Genomic DNA, 20654 nt, shown 5'->3' on the forward strand with positions numbered 1-20654 from the left:
CAATGACCTACAACACAGTTTTCCAAAATTGATGTGTCATTCCTCCTTCCGTACCCCTTTTGAAGAGTTCAATGGGTCACTACTGGCTGAACCTGTTAGAAATTTCATCAGCACATTGAAGTCAACCACTCTTGAAATAACAAAAGTTACAAAAACACTCTCAAGTCATAGACGTAAGAACCTACAAAAGATCCTTTGAATGAAACCACCTGATTGTTCCAAAATGTATAACCTTCTCTGGTCAAACTTGTTTTGTCTAGCATCTTTAAGAAGCTTTTTAACACATTGTTTGAACATCTGATAGATCTCACAGCTTGAAATCCAAACAGAAGATCAACATACAGTTTATTTCAAAATTCATATTGATTTTATGCAAATCAATATCAAAATGTGTAGGTTAGTTCTGCTGTATCAGCATTGGAACAATACACTCTTTTTCTTTGCGAATCCACAATTCGGACAGGGTTTATATGAATCACACTGATTCAGTTCACACAATGATTCTCTATGCATTGTATTATAAGCAATTAGTCTGCATGAGACTAAACCATGTGTGCGGCTCATTGTCATAGTGAACTTTGACACAGTCAAGCAACTGTGTAATAGCTTCCTTTCTGAGTACATTTTTAGTAGGGCTGCACGATATATCGAAAAATTATCGCTATCGCGATAATAGTATATGCGATATCCGTATCGCAGAGAGGTCCGATAAATAATTTAAAAAATGTGCCAAGCATTTGTGCGTTGCATGCATAGGTTGTTAATCCAAATTTGACCAATCAGATGGGGCCTTACTATCTTTATACCCGCCTCCCCAGAAGCTATCACGCGTTTTTTAACTAAAGACATGATGCCTGTTAACACTGTGAGCAGAGAAGGCTTTGTCTAGTCTAATTAACAAATTGGACCGGAGATATCAGTTAATTATTTTTCTCAAGTCGCAATTCCAGAGATGTACGCCTGCAACGCATGCATGCGCCGAACGCGTCTTTCCGTGGGCAAAGAAGTTTCTTTGAAAGGCTCGCGCGCTTGAGCGGAACACGGAAAATTAAGTATACCCGGGCCTTAACCGCTCTTGTGGTCTGGAGCTCACGGTTCACATCGGGAGAAATGGGAACGCGGGGGCAGCGCGATGCGACCGCAAAGGGCACTTTCACTTTCGCGATCAAAGTGCACGCCACTGATAAGCATTGCAAATTCAGTATTACAGTATAGTACACATAGCAATTAAACGCGCAGGTCTCCTCTCATGCGTCCTCCACACTGCGTCGCTGGTCGAGGCAATAACTTTCGCTTCGCTTTCAGATATCTCTATTATAGATGCCATCAATGCTTTTAACTTTCTAGATGTAATTACCGAAATCAAAACAGTCCATAAACTATAATCCTCATGAAAACTTCAGTCAAGCCAGCTCGCGTCAACCTGAGAGATCAGCCTCCTTACCCTAAAGTGTAAAATTTCTCGGTTTCTGAATGGACGGTTTGGCTTGATTGACAAACGCTAACGTTCGGGAATGATTTATATACCATCAACCTATCCTAAAACGTTAGCGCGATTTGATCGATTGTTTGGAGATCGCGTGTTTCTCCGTTCGAGAGCGCTTTTCCTGTTCACATCCGCGACGTACAGTTGATTTAGCTAAAAGATGACATATTGTGACTGATTGAAGCAGCCCTTATCAAAAGTGCGGGGGACGATTTCTGTCTTCAAAACTGCGGGGGTCCCCCGTGTCAACGGCGCGCCTGGTCCGACTATGCTTTGGTCACCGCTTGCATCTGGCCATCGGTGAGTGTTGAATGTTTATATTTTCAATAATTAAATGAAAACAGAAAAAGGCATAGTTGAATGTAGTATATAGGCATGGTATTATATTTTAGATTATATTTCGGTAACACTTTAGAAAAATGGTCATTAGTTAACATTAGTTAACATGAACTAATAATGAACTGCACTTATAAAGCATTTATTTATCTTTGTTAATGTTAATTTCAACATTTACTAATACAGCTTGTTAACATTAGTTAATGCACTGTGAACAAACATGAACAAACCATGAACAGCTGTATTTTTATTAACTAACATTAACAAAGATGAACAAATACAGTAACAAATGAACTGCTAAATCTAGCATTTCTCTAGATAAATGTGATATCGCAAGAAATATCGTTATCGCAATATTCAACAACAATATTGCATATCGCATATTTTCCCAATATCGTGCAGCCTTAATTTTTAGTTTAAGCACTGATTCCCCTCTTTTACATCTACTTACTGACAAAGTTGGTCTCCGGGAAGCATTTAAAACCAACCTATAGCCATATAGTATGTTTTGCTACATTAGCCATTGAGAGATTCCGGGTCCCAGGGTTCCACTCAGAGCCATGGCAACAGGTGTCTCCTGGTGACGCCAGGCTTACGACTCTTGTACCCAGCATGCTCCTCTCCTGGGGCCCGTCCGGTAGCTTGATGCAATTAATGAGCAAGCAAACTTGTGTTACCTTAGGGACCGATGGTGGCCGAACCATCTGTGTATAATCTATCAGTGACCTACGTTATAATCTATCAGTGAAAACTTCATGCATGCCCTACGATTGGACCTTTGGCTCCCAAATGCCTTGTGCTCCCCAAGGTGTAATTCGCCAGTCTGACACGGTCTCCTTGGGGAAAGAAAATGGAGGGTTACGAAGTGAAGTGGTTTGATGACACTGGAGGAACTAAGTACTGAAGCCATCCCTGTCGGCATAGCAGCCCACAGTAAACAGTTCTCACACCAGAGGATACCTATTCATCCTAAAGTCTTGTGGTTATTGCAATATAGTACAAACTACACGCCTCCAATATGAGGTCCCATCACAACCACGAGACAATATTATGAAAGGAATTTTAGGGAATTCCTCTGTATTGAGCATTCATAACCAAGATGGCCCTTGTTGAAGGTTGGCATGCTGCTTTGTGGCTGAAGCCATGGAAAACAAAAAGGCTATTGAAGGAGAAATGAGATTCATATCCTCATAAAGGAAACATTCCAGAGATTCATGCCTCTGCCTTGTACGTTCTTCTCAAAAACCAGCAGGCAACTAACCCAGTTCACTCTGACCTGGTGAGATGTTCACCAAATGTTTCAATTGGACAAGAACAGCTGTAAAAATTGGTGAAATTTAATTTATTGTATTAGTCGATATTGGATATTTAATTGTAAAAAATAGGGGGAAAAAAGAGCATGTGCATTTGCATTTTAACATCTAACACGTAAAATATAATATTAAAAAAAATAAATATATAAATAAATAAAATTTAATAACACTTTAAAAGGTAGGCTAGGCAATTTCAGAAAGGCTAACAATAGCAAAGCATTAGATCCCATCCTCCCTTCAGAGCATCTCCAAAGCCACGCCTCCTCCAAAACACATGAACGTGCACAACCAGAGCATATTCTGCAAAGCGTCCTAAGAGACGGCGTTATAATTACCTCAGGTCTCTCTCAAAGCGCATAACATTACAATAATAATGTCAGTCACCTGACTGCTGCAGATTCATTTTGGCGTTGATAGTGTTGCCAGAGAAATGCATAAACCAGCGTCTGAGCATGTGAAAAGACCGAATGCAATGACTGAATGAACATTTTTTGGTCCTGAGACTTCCACAGAAGATATATGTACATTTTTTAATATTTAGACCACTTCTATTATCGATTGCTATCAGGATGTGACGATAGTTTTAACCAGAATAACAAAAAGTGTTTATGAAAAAAAATGCCTACACTACTTTTAAAAATAATCTCAAATTAAATTATTTTTTCATATTGTACATACAATAATTATTTTAGTCTTATGGGCTCAGTATCGGCGCATCCTTAAAAGTCATTTTGATGAAAACTTATGAAACAAACATTGTAATAATAACACAGTTAATTTATGCCCTGCACAGAGATCAGGAAAGAGTATTAAAGGGTTAGCTCATGCAAAAATGAAAATAATGTCATTCATTACTCACCCTCATGCCATTCCACACCCGTAAGACCTTCGTTAATCTTCAGAACACAAATTAAGATATTTTAGTTGAAATCCGATGGCTCCGTGAGGCCTTCATAGGGAGCAATGACACTTCCTCTCTCGAGATCCATAAAGGTACTAAAAACATATTTAAATCAGTTCATGTGAGTAGAGGGGTTCAATATTAATATTATAAAGCGACGAGAATATTTTTGGTGCGGCAAAAAAACAAAATAACGACTTATTTAGTGATGGCCGATTTCAAAACACTGCTTCAGGAAGCATCGGAGCACAAATGAATCAGTGTATCGAATCTGCTGTTCGGAGCACCAAAGTCACGTGATGTTGGCAGTTTGACACGCAATCTGAATCATGATTCGACACACTGATTCATTTGTGCTCCGAATCTTCCTGAAGCAGTGTTTTCGGCCATCACTAAATAAGTTGTTATTTTGGTTCTTTTCGCGCACCAAAAATATTTTCGTCGCTTTATAATATTAATATTGAACCACTGTACTCACATGAACTGATTTAAATATGTTTTTAGTACCTTTATGGATCTTGAGAGAGGAAATGTCATTGCTCCCTATCGAGGCCTCACGGAGCCATCAGATTTCAACTTAAATATCTTAATTTGTGTTCCGAAGATTAAAGGTTTTACGTGTGTGAAACAGCATGAGGGTGAGTAATAAATTACATTATTTTCATTTTTGGGTGAACTAACATTTTAAAGGCACACTATGTAGTTTTCGCCTCTAGAGGTCGCTTATTTAAAACAAAGGCATAGCTTGATGATACCTTGATTTCACAGAATCATGGGACGTGTTGTCTTCACATCTACAGCCGGTGGAAAAGAATCCAACGAAACTCGGGCAGAAATCATATTCATGGACGAGCTAGAGTGATAAAGATTTATTAACATTACTGTAGTATGAAACAAGGCTGCTGGATTGATTGTTAATGCGAGACGAGAGTGTGACACACGAGAGCAGTGGAGCTTTTATTATGCCACAGACAACGACTTCTGCTTCTTTCAGTCATGATTATGTTCAGTAACGCAGCACTGTTTATCATATTAGATACATTTGTGTGTTGAAAGTTGATATAATGCTACTCTGTGCTTTCGCTTTCGCTCGACGGCTGCTATGAGACACTTGTTGCACAATGCAGTAAGCTAGATCGGTATTAGGCAAGGTAAAACATGGTACTCGCAGTAAATCAAGAAAACGAGATTTAAACAATAAGACCTACTGTGTTGAGCTATATAACAATGATTCGTTTTCTGTCAATGAATGCATCCAAACAGCTCACCTGTCTAATAAAAAAACAATGTATTAAGGCACCTTTAGTGTTTCCATGGTTTAATGGTTGGATAATGCGGGTATGTCACTAATAGGCGACTCACGGACATGGTCCGTGTCCTGGTTAAAACTGCTTATTTCTTTGGATTCTTGGAAACATTTGGGATAATGTTAGTACACAAGTCAACAAAATATATAATACTGTTCTAGTGGTTTTTGGATATTTTAATCCAAAAATCGTACATATTGTGCCTTCAAGAAATGAATTTTGCATTGCGCTGAATGAATTGTACAATCCAGACCAGTGAAAAAGTGTATAAAGTATTTTTCCTAATTGCAAGTTAATCAAATTCTTTGTATCTTATTTAGTCCTGTGAAGTGAAATATCTCTGTAATGAAAAACGAAATAAACCTTAAGCCTAAAAACAGCCAACAATTCAATCTTCAGCCATAAATATAAATGTGCATGTGTCAGAGCATTTGGAAGTGAGAAGCTACGTGAGATGACATCACTATGTGCCACAAAAAACGGCCTTAAATAAAGGTGCTAAAGAAGCCTTTGTACTTTCACCTGTGTACAGAGTTATGAATTGAAGTGATACCATGCTTTATAGTGACCATTATGATCTTACCGTTCTAGTTACAAAGTAACGTGCAGCCACAAAGCCAGTTGTTTCATAAAGGAAAATCTATATATATATATAAGCCTAAAAACTATTTACCTAGACATTCATGCGTCACTTTATTCACCCTTTTATCTAATTCTCCTCTTTCAAATTCATCCTTGCTTGAGAAGTGGAACCGCCTGGTACCATTTTGTCATTACATCACTGGCAACACGCCCATAACAGGTCACTGCCTAGTCATACCCTCACTAGATATGAGCAAATGGACAACAGCCCCCGCACCTACTCAACAGGTCCAGCTGGTTTCATGAGCAATCAATAAGCAAGAGAGACAGACGATCCCCCCAGATTTCTTGGACGTTTGTTTTTGATACTTCACTAAGGCCTTTTAGTTTGCCCTTGCAATGTCATAACCATTAATACTACGAATACTTCCAAGTTTTCAAAATGTATAGCAGGTGTAGCCAGTTTTTCAGAATTAAATTGAAACAAGAATGACTCGTGATATTATTCACATATTTCAAACAGCAATCAATGGGCTCAAGATCTCAGGGAGGGGCTTGTTTGAAAAGCAGTGCGTAATAAAAACAATAAAATTTGATAAGCATGATAAAACTTTAGTGAACTTTTGTAGGTCACACTGGTTTAGGGTTGTCTTCTGTTTTATAAGTCTTTAAAATGTAAAATGCTCTACCATAGTGGAAATCACAGTCATTCATAGGTTCTATTAAGGGCTCAACAGTGCAAGCATTTCACTCACATTTTCGACTAAAAATATATGTGTGAACAAACTAAAATTGATATTTAGAAGCAAGTATGTGAATAAAAAAGTCCCTGCAGGTCCTCAAAGTAAATTTTTTTTTAAAAATTATGAAATTTAAAGTCATAAATGCCTGGTTTCACAGACAGGGCTTAAATTAAGCCAGGATTAGGCCTTAGTTCAATTAGGGCATTTTAGTAGGTTTTATAAATGTGCCTAAAAAATATATATATATCACTGGTGTGCATCTTGAGATAAAACAATGGCATTGACATATTTTAAGATATGTTGCTTTCAGTTAAAACAGCTTAAGCTAGGCTTAAACCTTGTCTGTGAAACTGGGAAAATGTCTCAAATATCTGAAATGGTTTAACAAACATATTGATTATCATTTTAAGAGGTCTTAAATTTGGACCAGAAATCACATACAGCCTAATGTGATTATTAAAGTTCAAAAGGTTATGATTTTATGAAATAAATGTGAGTGCTGCATATTCAAAGTGAAAACACGACACTGTTGTGCTTTCTGAGGAGTTCGCAATCAACAAATGGCACACATATATGCTTAATGATTGCTTATTTACTATCAAATTATGTCAAGGTTATATTGCAATATGTTATAGATGGTTATAATCTCCCTCATCTTTTTGAATGAGCAGCAGGCAATAATAAAGCACATACTTTTCAAAATAGTTCAAGTGTTTTTGGGCTTGTTTATAATAAAAAGACCTGCATTATGAATAAATATTTAGATAATTATTAAAGTTTGAAGCAGAAATATTTTTTGTACTTTTGTATTCTAATAAATTAAATCATTTTGCTAAATGTCTTCTTGTATTCCTTTATTAAGGAAACACACATTATTATTAAATTATTAATGATACATTTTTAGGAGCACATGTGCACCTTGGGGAAAAAAGTAAATGTCTAGCCCTGAAATCAAACAATGATTTTTTTTAGTTTTTGAAAACAGTTTTTTTATACTTTTTTATACTTTTATTTTTATACTTAACAAGACTTAACTATTTTAATATATATATTTTTTATATAAATGTAATATATTGTGTACAATGTAATTTATTCTGGTGATTTTACAGCATCATTACTCTTGTCTTCAGTGCGACATGATCCTTCAGAAATCATTATAATATTCTGATTTGCTGCTCAAGAAACATTTATTATTATCAGTTTAATATTTTTTTTTTTTTTTTTGAAAGAAATCTCTTGTAAAATGATGTCTTTACTGTCACTTTTGATCTATTTAATGTGTCTGAATAAATGCATTATGTAATTTCTTTTCTTTTTTTTTTAAATTAGATAATTTTTTTTTTTTTTTTTTTTTTTTTATATATAGAGTGCCCAGGGACGACGTGTTTTTGTAGGCCAACCCGGAAGTTAGTGGCACACATTTTTCCTATAGACTTTTGGAAAATCGCAGAAATAAGCTCTGTGTTTAACAAAGGGTTATGACACTTACACGTTTTGTCTATCAAGATAATCTTTACAAGTTGACACAACATTTATAGATTTTGAAGCCTAAATAAAGTCGTCAGATATAAAAGGCTAACAGTAGGCTATAAACGAACTACAGCACACCATGGTCGCGGATCAACGTCGTCACCAGCAAGCTTCCTCAAACTTTATTTAGAAAACAACTTTATTTACAAACATGATCGCTGATTATGATCTGCGCTGTGTATGAATATTTATCAACTTTTTCATGAGAAATGCTGTCCAAATGTCCCATTTTTAATGATGACGTCTAAAGTGCCCGCCAAAGGAAGTAGTCCCTTTTAGCAATTTGTTAGCAACCGCCGATTTTAAGACACAGTAAAAGTTTTTAAAAAAATCACAAGTGGGTTATAACTGCTGTGTTTTATGTCATAGATCAAAACGTGAAAATATTTAGAGGCTTTGTTAACCACAGACCTTATTTCAGGCGATTTAGCAAAAACCCGTTCAAAAAACCCATAGACTTTACGGCGTTGGAACTGGAAGTCCTAAAATGCTAACTCGCTTCCGGGTTTTGCCTACAAAAATGCGTCATCCCTGAGGCAGTCTAATTGTCTAAAAATTAGAAATTCCTCAAGGGAAAAAAAAACTTATTTTTGATATTCAATAGCCACTGGTAACTCACTATCTAAGGGAAATCTAATGGGAAGTTTGTACACCATAACCTGATATCAGATATCAAAGGTCTAATAAAAATTGCAAATCACCTGAGATAATACCATGAGACAATCTCACTTTTGCTCTAGGGAGAAAATCGTTTTTGACATTTTGCATTGGAAAAAAAAACTGGGACACACACAAATACTTCACAACCATTGGTAACTCAACCTTTATCTGATTTTTGAGATAAAATCTCCATAACTTCCTAGGCGTTTGAAATCACTATGACTCATTAAAAATGTAAAATAAATAAAAAATACCTTGTATTACAGCAGTATGTATCTCCTGAGGGTGTTAAAATATGCTTGTGAAACTATGTGGAAATGGATTAGCAATCCCAGGCCGTGCCCTTGTTGAGTGGTGGGGAGTCAAGTCCTTATACTATTAAAAGGATCAGACTATTTACACTGCAATCATAGCTGCTAATAAAGGACTTTAGCATGTTTCAAGACGGGTGACTCAAAGTTAAATTCAGCATCAAATGTGGGCAATGTGTCAGAAGGGCTCAAATCCGTGCAATCCTCACAAATACACACGCTTATTCAATATATTGCATACAAACACATTCCTGCTTTACAACAAACATGCTAAATGATTACAGCAATGGAGGTTTAGCAATAATCAATGACGTTAGCTCTTCTTCAAAGCCTTTGGTTCAGAAATATAACATATTAATTGGCATGACTTTCCCAGGCCTCATTTTAAATTCCTTTATATTTTTTCCTTAATATGTTTTCGCCAAGGATATTTAGAGGTTTTGAATGTACGAACCCTGAAAATTTGTACTTCTTAACAATCTCCAATAAAACTGAAACTGAACAATGTATACCGTGAATTTTCCACGAATTTATCTTGAATAAACAGATATAAACGGAAGCAATTACGGCTTTTAACACTCCTTTTTGATGTACATGTACAGTTGAAATGGTCCAATATGCCAAAAAAAAAAGTAAAGTAACCATTCATTACAATGACACTTCAAGTGAACCCTCTCAAATGCTGACAGTACTTCATGAAACCTGAAGTGGCGTGGAAATTTTCCTTCTCAGCTATTGTGTTGTGGGTCACGTCTGAGTATATGCAACTGCTTAGACAAGACAGACCGGTTTGATTGTCACACACACACACACACACACACACATACTCGTTTACACCTCCTGCTTTCTGAAATATCCACCCTTCTTCTGCACTTTGAGCTTTTAGTCAGTACATACCTCATATCAATATGTTTATAACAGGCAAAGTGCCAATAAAACATTGGCAACCTATCAGTTTTTTCATATGACAAGATATAAAAATGAGAATGATATATAAAGTTGGAACTGCAAGCTGTGATACCTGGTCCCCCCCTTCATCCCACCCCCACCTTGTTCCTTAGGGAGTGACAGAAGAGAGACAAGCTGGGACAGAAGGCTTGTTTATCTAATAAGAGCCCTCAGTGGAATATCCACCTGCTTACACGACACTATGATAATCGAGATTAGTTTTTATTCAGTGTTTTTCAAATATTTTATATTTAAAAAAAAAAAAAAATCGTTAATTAAAAAAATAAAAAAAAATCGATATGGTGATTATTTTACGTCCTGACATTAATTGCGTCATCACATGTTCTCTTGCATAACGGCATAGTATGCGATTTGTATTAAAAATGTGCATTTTTACTTGGAAAAAAGAGCATTTATTGGAAAACAAGTTATACTTACTTAATCTTATTTTATTAACAAAATTTATATACATAAATGTAAATTTCAGGTCAGAAACCACTTTTTTGTGTTTTGCTTGCTGAATTGTAGCATTACTTTGGGAGTATCCTTAACTCTTGTACCTTTTATTTTATTTTATATATTTTTTTATTTGTTCTACATTATGACTGCTTCGTTCTTTGTCGATATAATTATTATAATTAAAAATAAATAAATAAAAAGAGAATTTTTATTAGATTTTCTCGGCTAAGACGTATTAATAATAATATTTTGTAATATTATGAGAATAAAATGCTATTTATAAAGAACAATACCGATTCGTAAGGGTGATTTCCAGTATTTTTTATTTATTTCTCGGTTCAATGAGTTGATGAATCAGAGCGATTCGGTTCCGAACGGTTCCCACAGATTCATTTGAAAAGATCCGACTCAAAAAAAGAAAAAAGTTTCTCGAATCTGACAGCGATATTAAAAATCTTAAAACTTCCTTCGGAGTTGTTTGTGTGGAGTAGATTAGTTCCTGAACCAGTGACATCTTAACAATGTGACCTCGTTAAACTTCCTCAAAAACAGTGCTTGTGACTATTTGAGTGACTTTCTGTTGCTATTTCGGGACTTACCTCCGTATCTTCATCTGTGCTGTCTCTGTCGAGTTCACCGATGTAGTACTGCTCCATCCACCTCCGGGCGTTCTCCGAGTGCCGGTGTGGGGGTCCTTCGATCTCCCCGCTGATGTCCTTTCCAGAGCGGCGGAGGATGAGCGCCTCTCCGCCCGGGTGCATTCGAAGGAACCCGGTCACATCGTACACGCGCGTCCCTAACAACACCCAGCACGAATCCTTAGTGCAATGTCTGGCTACCTCCTTTTCAGAAAAAAAGCGAGGGGACACCGAAGGCGACATTTTATATTTCATTCAGGGGTGTCCACAAGAGGATAGAGAAAGGTAGGCACACAGGTGGGACCCCCACTGACTTTCTCCAGCGACTGTGGACTAACTACTAACTTTCGACTTCGAGCCTGGGCAGAGTTCATAGCCGGTCTGCTCATTATGCATCTCATGAATAATTCATGACGCAGTCACTGCTGATCTGAGCACCTGTTGCGCGCGGCAGTTTAAGTGCGGAAAACGTTGTAAAACTGTTTTTTGTCGTTTTTTCTTATTCTTTTACACTAAAGTTTTTTTTATTTATTTATTCTAAATTACATTTATGCCAAAAGTTGAGTCCTCACGTAGGCTAAACAATCGATACTTGCTCATTGCACTTCCTTCTTGTGGGCGTTGTTGGTTGTGGTGTCGTTGTGTTTGCACACTAGGCGCGACTTAGATAGGCTGTTTTATGGCACAGTGAGACGTGACCTGATCAGTGAGATATTTTTTTAATTTTTAATTTAATTTCAGCTGCTGTTTTCCTAACCTGGTCATCTGGCTGTTCGATGGATCTTGGGAATTGTTCAGCTAAAACTAGGACATTTTTTTATCACGACAGCGAGGCAGCCGATCTATAAATCGTAGATTTTTTACTATAACAATATATAATGAGATTTGTTTTTACTTGCATGCATGCACGAGCCTCTTTCAAAAGCGTCATACGCGCACACAAGTTAGATACCTGTTTCTTGAAGATATTATTTCTGCAATCTTTTACTGGAATAATTTATTAAAAAAATTAAATTGGAAAAAGATTTGGTCTTTACAACAAAAATATTTTCTCACCAATAAAGTAAAAGAAGTGTCTTTCAAAATAATAAATACATTTTACCCTGCTAAATATTTTATGATTAAATATAAAAACAATTTACACTTGTGACAATTTAAAAATCATTTATTTTGGTCATGTTTCTATACTAAACAACTATGGAAAGATTATATCCAGTAGTTAAAGGTGCTAAAGAGGATGTTTTGTTTTATACATTTTTGCAATATTACTTGAAACTGTCTTTACTAACTGATAAAAGACTTTTATTAGGTGCACTGAAAGGAATAATATTAATATACATCATCTGTGCACGAGGTATAGGCCTTTAAAACATCAGCCAATCGTTTACGTGATGATCGCGTAAACGATTGGCCCTCTGTCTTGTCAATCACTGCCATGACGTTCCGTGCGCGGCTCCGCGCTCCAGTAACTTTCCACACTCCACAGGTGCCGCATGCAATGTTTTTGTCAGGAGACAGGAGTAACAACTGCAGATTATGAGTTACCTGCGGTGAGTCCGACATAATGAATCCACTAACACGACACAGCGAATGCCGGTGGTAAACACTCGTGTTCCAATACTCGTGCACGAGTTTTGGGAGGCGTTCCCTCAAAATGAGCTGAGAAGGAGGGGGGTTGTTCTTACGCATGCGCTCATTTCAAAAACTCATTAACAGTCTTTGGATTCTCAGTCAACGAAAAAATCCTCTTTAGCACCTTTAATATCCAACAAGATACTTCTGTAACTTTTAAAGATATTATTTTTGGCCACTTTGATTCTGATTCTTATAATTTTTTTTCTTTATCTTTTTCTGTTTACAATTATTGTATATTTTTTGGTTCTGTATGTTCAGATGACATTGCACATAATGTTGATATGTTGTATACTATATACAAAATTGTATATAATTAATGTCATCTTTGTAATGTTCGCAACCATAATAAAAAAAAAGAAAAAAAAGAAAAACTGATGATCACAGACATCAATTTAATATGAAATTAAAAACGAACAAACAAAACAGTGCTAATGAAAGTCAATCTGGTCAGGCTGTTCTACTAATCTTTTGATTAATTTAAAACCTTTCATAAACTAGTCACTACCATAGGCTATAAAACTTAAAATTAAAATAATAATGATACAAAAAAATATTAATAATAAAGGGGTTTTCCCATTATACTGTATATTTTATCCCTTCAGTGTTTGGGCCCAGTTTAGGTTGTATTGTAGTTTATCACAGTTTCGTCTCAGGGTGGCAGTATTGCAAAGTAAAGAAACAGGTTTCACAAACATTTTTTCCCACAAAGGATATAGTAAATTGCAAGAACATCTTATAATATTTAATCTTCTAGCACTGTATAAAGACTTAAATAATTTATAAAATCATAGTTATAATAGGCTATATTATTTGGAATCAAATGTTCATCTTCATGTGTTGTGTTTCATGAATTATTACAGGCGGAGTATGTATGGAGATTTCAGTGGTGATGTATGTGCTGTAGACTATGATTTAAGTGCGACAGAATAATGGGAGGAGCCATTAAACAGGAAGGACATTTAGTGGCTGTTGAAATTTGCACTGGTGGTTACTTAGAGACTTATTGCAGCTCCATATTTTATGGCATTGAAATATACAAATTTATAGCATGGGAGGAGATAAAGAGAGTTCAGAGAGCTTTGTTCCGTATTCCAATGCTTTTCCAAACAATTATTAGTTTTTCTAGTGAATTTATTTAAGATTATGGTAGGGTTGGAAATATCATGTTGATTTCTGAGTAATTCAACAATACTTTTCACTCACATTTGAAGGTTGCAGATAAACATGTCTAGGTTTGAATAGGCTATTGAAAGTGGTTTCTGTGTGACCTGCTACATCGTGCAAAGCTGGTAAGGCCTGTCTTGAGGTTTTTGAAGGCGATGATTGGTTTTCATGAGACAACTGACAGTTAAAGGCAGCAAAGCTGTGGTTGTCAAAGTGTGCATTCAAACGTACGCCAGCACAGATGTGGTGTGAGATTGTGAATGATGTTGTCATTTTAGATAATTAACTGAGTTTTAAGGTCTGTTTCTAAGACCTCACTTTTCATTTTCAGTGGTGGATTCTAAGAAATTGATTGATGAATCCAAGAGAGTCCACGTTACACAGTTTATTTGAATTCCTTTTTTTTTTATTTGAGGTCCTTTTAATGGATTTTAAAGTACTGAAAGGGTTAGTTCGCCCAAAATTGAAATTTTCTGTCATTAATTACTCACCCTCATGTTGTTCCATACCCATAAGACCTTCATTCCTTTCTTCATTCAATATTCAGAACACAAATTAAGACATTTTTGATGAAATCTGAGAGGTTTCCGACCCCCAAAAGAAAGCAACATAATTACCACATTCAGTATCCAAAAAGGTAGTAAAGACATCGTTAAAGTAGTCCATGCGTGTGATGCTGACGCAGGAGCTGGCCAATAATGAGCCGGCGTTCTGACGGAAGTGCTGCAGTGTCTCTACAACATAAACAGTGTAGGAGACTGACAGGGAACAGAAGAAATTGTTAAATAAAGTCATTATTTTTGTTTTGTTTTGGGGCACAAAAAGTATTTTCGTCGCTTTATAACATTGAGGTTGAACCACTGCATTCACGTCGACTGTTTTAACAATGTCTATACTACCTTTCTGGAAACTGCATGTGGTAATTATGTTGCTTTCTTTTGGGGGACCTCTCGGATTTCATCAAAAATATCTTAATTTGGGCTCTGAAGATGAACAAAGGTCTTACGGGTGTGGAACGACATGAGGCTGAGTAATTAATGACAGAATTTTCATTTTTGGGTGAACTAACCCTTTAATGCACTAATACTAATACAATTTTAAATTGTGATCCAAATTGTAGTTTTAAATGTATTTATTTATTATTTGTTTGTTCCATTTTTATTTGGCTTTCCGATTTCTAATTTGTTAAAAAAAATTATGTTTTTGTTTTTAATGAATTAATTCCATTTGCTTTTTCATTTATTTACGGTCCGTCAAAATGTGATTAAAATCGTAGTTTTAAATGTCTTTATTTATTGTTTGTTTGTTCCATTTTTATTTGGCTTTCCGATTTCTAATTTGTTAAAAAAAATTATGTTTTTGTTTTTAATGAATTAATTCCATTTGCTTTTCCATTTATTTACGGTCCGTCAAAATGTGATTAAAATCATAGTTTTAAATGTATTTATTTATTGTTTGTTTGTTCCATTTTTATTTGGCTTTCCGATTTCTAATTTGTTAAAAAAAATAGGTTTTTGTTTTTAATGAATTAATTCCATTTGCTTTTCCATTTATTTACAGTCCGTCAAAATGTGATTAAAATCTTAGTTTCAAATGTATTTATTTATTTTTTGCTTGTTCCATTTTTATATGGCTTTTCCGATTTCTAATTTTTAAAAAAATTTATGTTTTTGTTTTTAATGAATTAATTCCATTTGCTTTTCCATTTATTTACGGTCCGTCAAAATGTGATTAAAATCATAGTTTTAAATGTATTTATTTATTGTTTGTTTTGTTTTTATTATTTATTTGTTTGTTCCATTTTTATTTGGCTTTCCGATTTCTAATTTGTTAAAAAAATTATGTTTTTGTTTTTAATGAATTAATTCCATTTGCTTTTCCATTTATTTACGGTCCGTCAAAATGTGATTAAAATCATAGTTTTAAATGTATTTATTTATTGTTTGTTTTGTTTTTATTATTTATTTGTTTGTTCCATTTTTATTTGGCTTTCCGATTTCTAATTTGTTAAAAAAATTATGTTTTTGTTTTTAATGAATTAATTCCATTTGCTTTTCCATTTATTTACGGTCCGTCAAAATGTGATTAAAATCATAGTTTTAAATGTATTTATTTATTGTTTGTTTGTTCCATTTTTATTTGGCTTTCCGATTTCTAATTTGTTAAAAAAAATGTATGTTTTTGTTTTTAATGAATTAATTCCATTTGCTTTTCCATTTATTTACGGTCCGTCAAAATGTGATTAAAATCATAGTTTTAAATGTATTTATTTATTATTTGTTTGTTCCATTTTTATTTCGCTTTCCGATTTCTAATTTGTTAAAAAAAAATGTTTTTTTAATGAATTAATTCCATTTGCTTTTCCATTTATTTACGGTCCGTCAAAATGTGATTAAAATCATAGTTTTAAATGTATTTATCTATTGTTTGTTTGTTCCATTTTTATTTCGCTTTCCGATTACTAATTTGTTAAAAACTTTATGTTTTTGTTTTTAATGAATTAATTCCATTTGCTTTTCCATTTATTTACGGTCCGTCAAAATGTGATTAAAATCATAGTTTTAAATGTATTTATTGTTTGTTTGTTCCATTTTTATTTAGCTTTCCGATTTCTAATTTGTTAAAAAATGTAAGTTTTTTTTTTATGAATTAATTCCATTTGCTTTTCCATTTACTGTCTGTCAAAATGTGATTAAAATCATAGATTAAATGTATTTATTTACTGTTTGTGTTCTGTTTTTATTTGACTTTTTATTTATTCAAAAATGTATGATTGTGGTTATTTTTATGTTCTTTTTTCTTTTTTTTCATACTCTGACGTATAAAGCACTTGAACTTCATTGTATGAAAGATGCTACTATACATAAACTCAATGGTGAACGCCTTTTATTCATTAACCTTGATAATAATTGTCATGTATTTTTTTAATTTCACTAAATTCAAATATTCATCTATGAGATAAACACTAATAAACAACCACATAACCCATGAGCCAATTGTCATCCTTTAGTAGCCTCATTGTCAGTAAACCATGAGCTGCTTTAATTTATGTTTGTAGGCTACACAAAGCTTCTCTCCCAGGACCACGTCGATCAATTCACAGCGCTCGTTGTTCTTAGAAAGCTTCTTTGTTCCCTCCTACGAGATTCTAAATTTACCCACCAGAGACAAAAGATAGCGTGATAATTAACTGCATGTCACTGCTGCCGAGGCCCTGAAACGCGAGACACCCTCTGCCCATTGTTGTGTCCAGTTCAGGGCAGTGGCGGAGTGACATCACTTGGTGATGTCAGGTTCACAGGGCGGAACTGGATTGTCGGGTCCCCTGTGATTGGTCACATCTTGTGGCACCTGGGAAGACAACAGGTATAAGAGTTCTATGCTCAGTCAAAGCATGCAAAATTGTACGCATAATTCTGCAGCATCCCTAAGACGACCTGAACTGAGTTGGTTACCATGGCAACTGTTGTACCGGTGAGTACTTGGAGAATACGAATGCTCTTTTTGAGTTTAGATGAGTTGATTATTTACTTTTGAGAACTGAAAATGGTTGGATTTCAATATGGTCCAGACAGAAATAACAATTTAAGGCTCATGCTGCACACTAAAAAGTATTTATTTTGTTTTATTTACCAATTATTTTATTATTTTGGTGATATTTATGAGGATGATTTTGATTTTAGACACATTTATGACTTTTTTTTTTTTTTTGTGAAGGGGGTTAAAAGAGGTTGAGAATTTAAAAATGGATCGCTATTTAATACAATAGTGTCTGTGGTGGAGATACTAGTGAAATAAAAGACATGCCTTGGATCACTTAACATGATGAATCTTATTCTCAGTTCAGATAGTTTGAGCTTTCTTTGTTCTAGTCTGGGTCATGTTCTGTCAGCACTATTGGTGTGGATGTATCATGTCTGTGCTCTGGGCCGATCAGGTGTCAAGTAAAAGAATCTGTGTGTCTTCAAGCTTGTTGTATAGAGTCTGTGTGTGTGAGGGCTTTAGTTTCTTAGGATGTAGTTAATTAATCGTGTTCTTGGTTTGAATCCAGTAGCTTGGCGAAAGATTTGTTATCAACTGGTTAATTCATAGAAAAGGTCTCCAAATGCCGATTTCACGCAACATAATTCCATATCTTTGTTTTTGTTGTTCTTCCAGTTTGCATCCTGTTATGGCAGCAGCAGCGTTCAGCTCTTTGGGAGGGGGCATGGTGGCGATTACATGTCCCTTTTCACTTACAGAGGGCCCAGAGGGGCCCCTCGCCCTCATCTGGCCTACCACGCTCCGAAGATGACACTGCGTCAGATTTGTCGCATGTTGCGTATAATGCGGCAGCTGCGCAATAAAGAAGCAGCAGCCGCTGCTGCAGCCGCCAGGTGAGGATCACATTCCCAAACATTCATAATATCAGGCTCTCTTATAGTTCATTCTGTCATCATCTATTATCTTCATGTAGATCCAAACTCATATGACCTTCTTTCATCTATGGAACACACACACACAAAAGAGTTGTTTAGCAGAAAAGTGAATGGTGAACGGTCCAACAATTATTAAACATATGTGAATATATAAATAAATATAATAGAAATATTTATAAATATATAATTATGTACATTTTTTTTCGAGAAAGAAATTTAAAATATAGGCTATATATATATATATATATATATATATATATATATATATACAGTACAGTCCAAAAGTTTGGAACCACTAAGATTTTTAATGTTTTTAAAAGAAGTTTCATCTGCTCACCAAGGCTACATTTATTTAATTAAAAATACAGTAAAAAACAGTAATATTGTGAAATATTATTACAATTTAAAATAACTGTGTACTATTTAAATATATTTGACAAAGTAATTTATTCCTGTGATGCAAAGCTGAATTTTCAGCATCATTACTCCAGTCTTCTGTGTCACATGATCCTTCAGAAATCATTCTAATATGCTGATTTGCTGCTCAAGAAACATTTATGATTATTTTCAATTTTGAAAACAGTTGTGTACTTTTTTTTCAGGATTCCTTTTCAGGATTTCAGGATGAATAGAAAGTTCAAAAGAACAGCATTTATCTGAAATACAAAGCTTCTGTAGCATTATACACTACCGTTCAAAAGTTTGGGGTCAGTAAGAATTTTTATTTTTATTTTTTTGAAAAGAAATTAAAGAATTGAATACTTTTATTCAGCAAGGATGCATTAAAGACATTATGGCAGTAAAGACATTTATAATGTTACAAAAGATTACATTTCAGATAAACACTGTTCTTTTGAACTTTCTATTCATCAAATAATCCTGAAAAAAAATATTGTACACAAATATTTTGTACAATTGTACACATTAAATGTTTCTTGAGCAGCAGATCAGCATATTAGAATGATTTCTGAAGGATCATGTGACACTGAAGACTGGAGTAATGAGTAATTTGCCATCACATGAATAAATTACTTTGTCAAATATATTCAAATAGAAAACAGTTATTTTAAATTGTAATAATATTTCACAATATTACTGTTTTTACTGTATTTTTATTTAAATAAATGTAGCCTTGGTGAGCAGACGAAACTTCTTTTAAAAACATTAAAAATCTTAGTGGTTCCAAACTTTTGGACTGTACTGTATTTATTCAGTTTTTTACAGTAATTCATAATGCTACTAATATTTCCAAACAAAGCCACAGTTAAGCCAAATTGTTCATTGTTTGTGAACAAATTGGCTAATTGTGTGATTCAAACATGTTTCACTCCTGAATAAATATTTGGCTACATTCCACAGTGTTGCAAAGTCCACGGTTTTCCCGCGGAATTGGGCTACTTTTACACTGTTGCCGCGGGTTGTTTTTCATGTCAGCTGGTTGAAGCGCCCCCAAATAACATGATATTTAGCCCCTGGAATGCAAATTTTACCAGCGGACCCACCAAAAACCTGGATTTTAAACACAGTCATTTTTACTGTGGGACCCCCTGAAACGCGATTGGGCTAGTATTTCCCTTCGGGGGAATCCCTGCCGCCATTTTGAAGTACGTTCCACTTCATGAAGTTTATATGGAAAGACCCTCGACCCCATGATTTTGACAGAGGGAGCGAGTCTACTTCATATGTACACTTCAGGCAGCTCCATATACCACAATGCAACACGATTGTGATGTCACTGCAGACCGCGTTTAATTTTCCCCCACCACAAACAACTCTATGATATATTAATTTTTATTTTTTTTTAAAGCTTTTTATTTTCTAAGTCCTTACGATGGTTAATTGACTTGTAGTGGTGTGTTTGAGGCGTGCACTAACCCCCTCTGGCACGTCTACGCCAGAATACAGAACTTGCAATTTGAGCTTCGCCGACCCGACACAATCTCGCCTCATGTTCACGTTCACGCGAAAGTGACAAAATGCTTTACGGTAATTCAAAAACAATGTATATGTTATGACTTTATCAGACAATTTCGAAAATTACCCACCTCCATCGAGATTTCTTGTACTGTATTTGCAAAACTACTGCGCTGGTGAGCGTTGTAGTCATTGTAGTCCAGAGCTGCGCTTGGAGTATTTACGACAGTGTGATTCACTGAAGGAACCTGTAGGGGGAGCTTGAGTACATAATCATTTTATTGTTACTTTGCGACTGCTAAAAAAATG

At 35.0% G+C, this 20654-nt stretch overlaps 1 protein-coding gene across 1 annotated transcript in view; it reads right to left on the reverse strand.

The window, feature by feature from the left end:
- The window catches only part of fa2h (fatty acid 2-hydroxylase), a 35613-nt gene extending 23669 nt beyond the window's left edge, over positions 1-11944 (reverse strand). The window contains exon 1 of the mRNA XM_067378993.1: positions 11176-11944. Coding sequence (XP_067235094.1) covers positions 11176-11469 — 294 coding nt within the window. The 5' untranslated portion in view covers positions 11470-11944. The remainder of the gene's footprint in view (positions 1-11175) is intronic.
- Positions 11945-20654: the final 8710 nt, after the last annotated feature.

The sequence above is a fragment of the Chanodichthys erythropterus genome, chromosome 24 (assembly GCF_024489055.1).
Source record: "Chanodichthys erythropterus isolate Z2021 chromosome 24, ASM2448905v1, whole genome shotgun sequence".
Classification (NCBI taxonomy): domain Eukaryota; kingdom Metazoa; phylum Chordata; class Actinopteri; order Cypriniformes; family Xenocyprididae; genus Chanodichthys; species Chanodichthys erythropterus.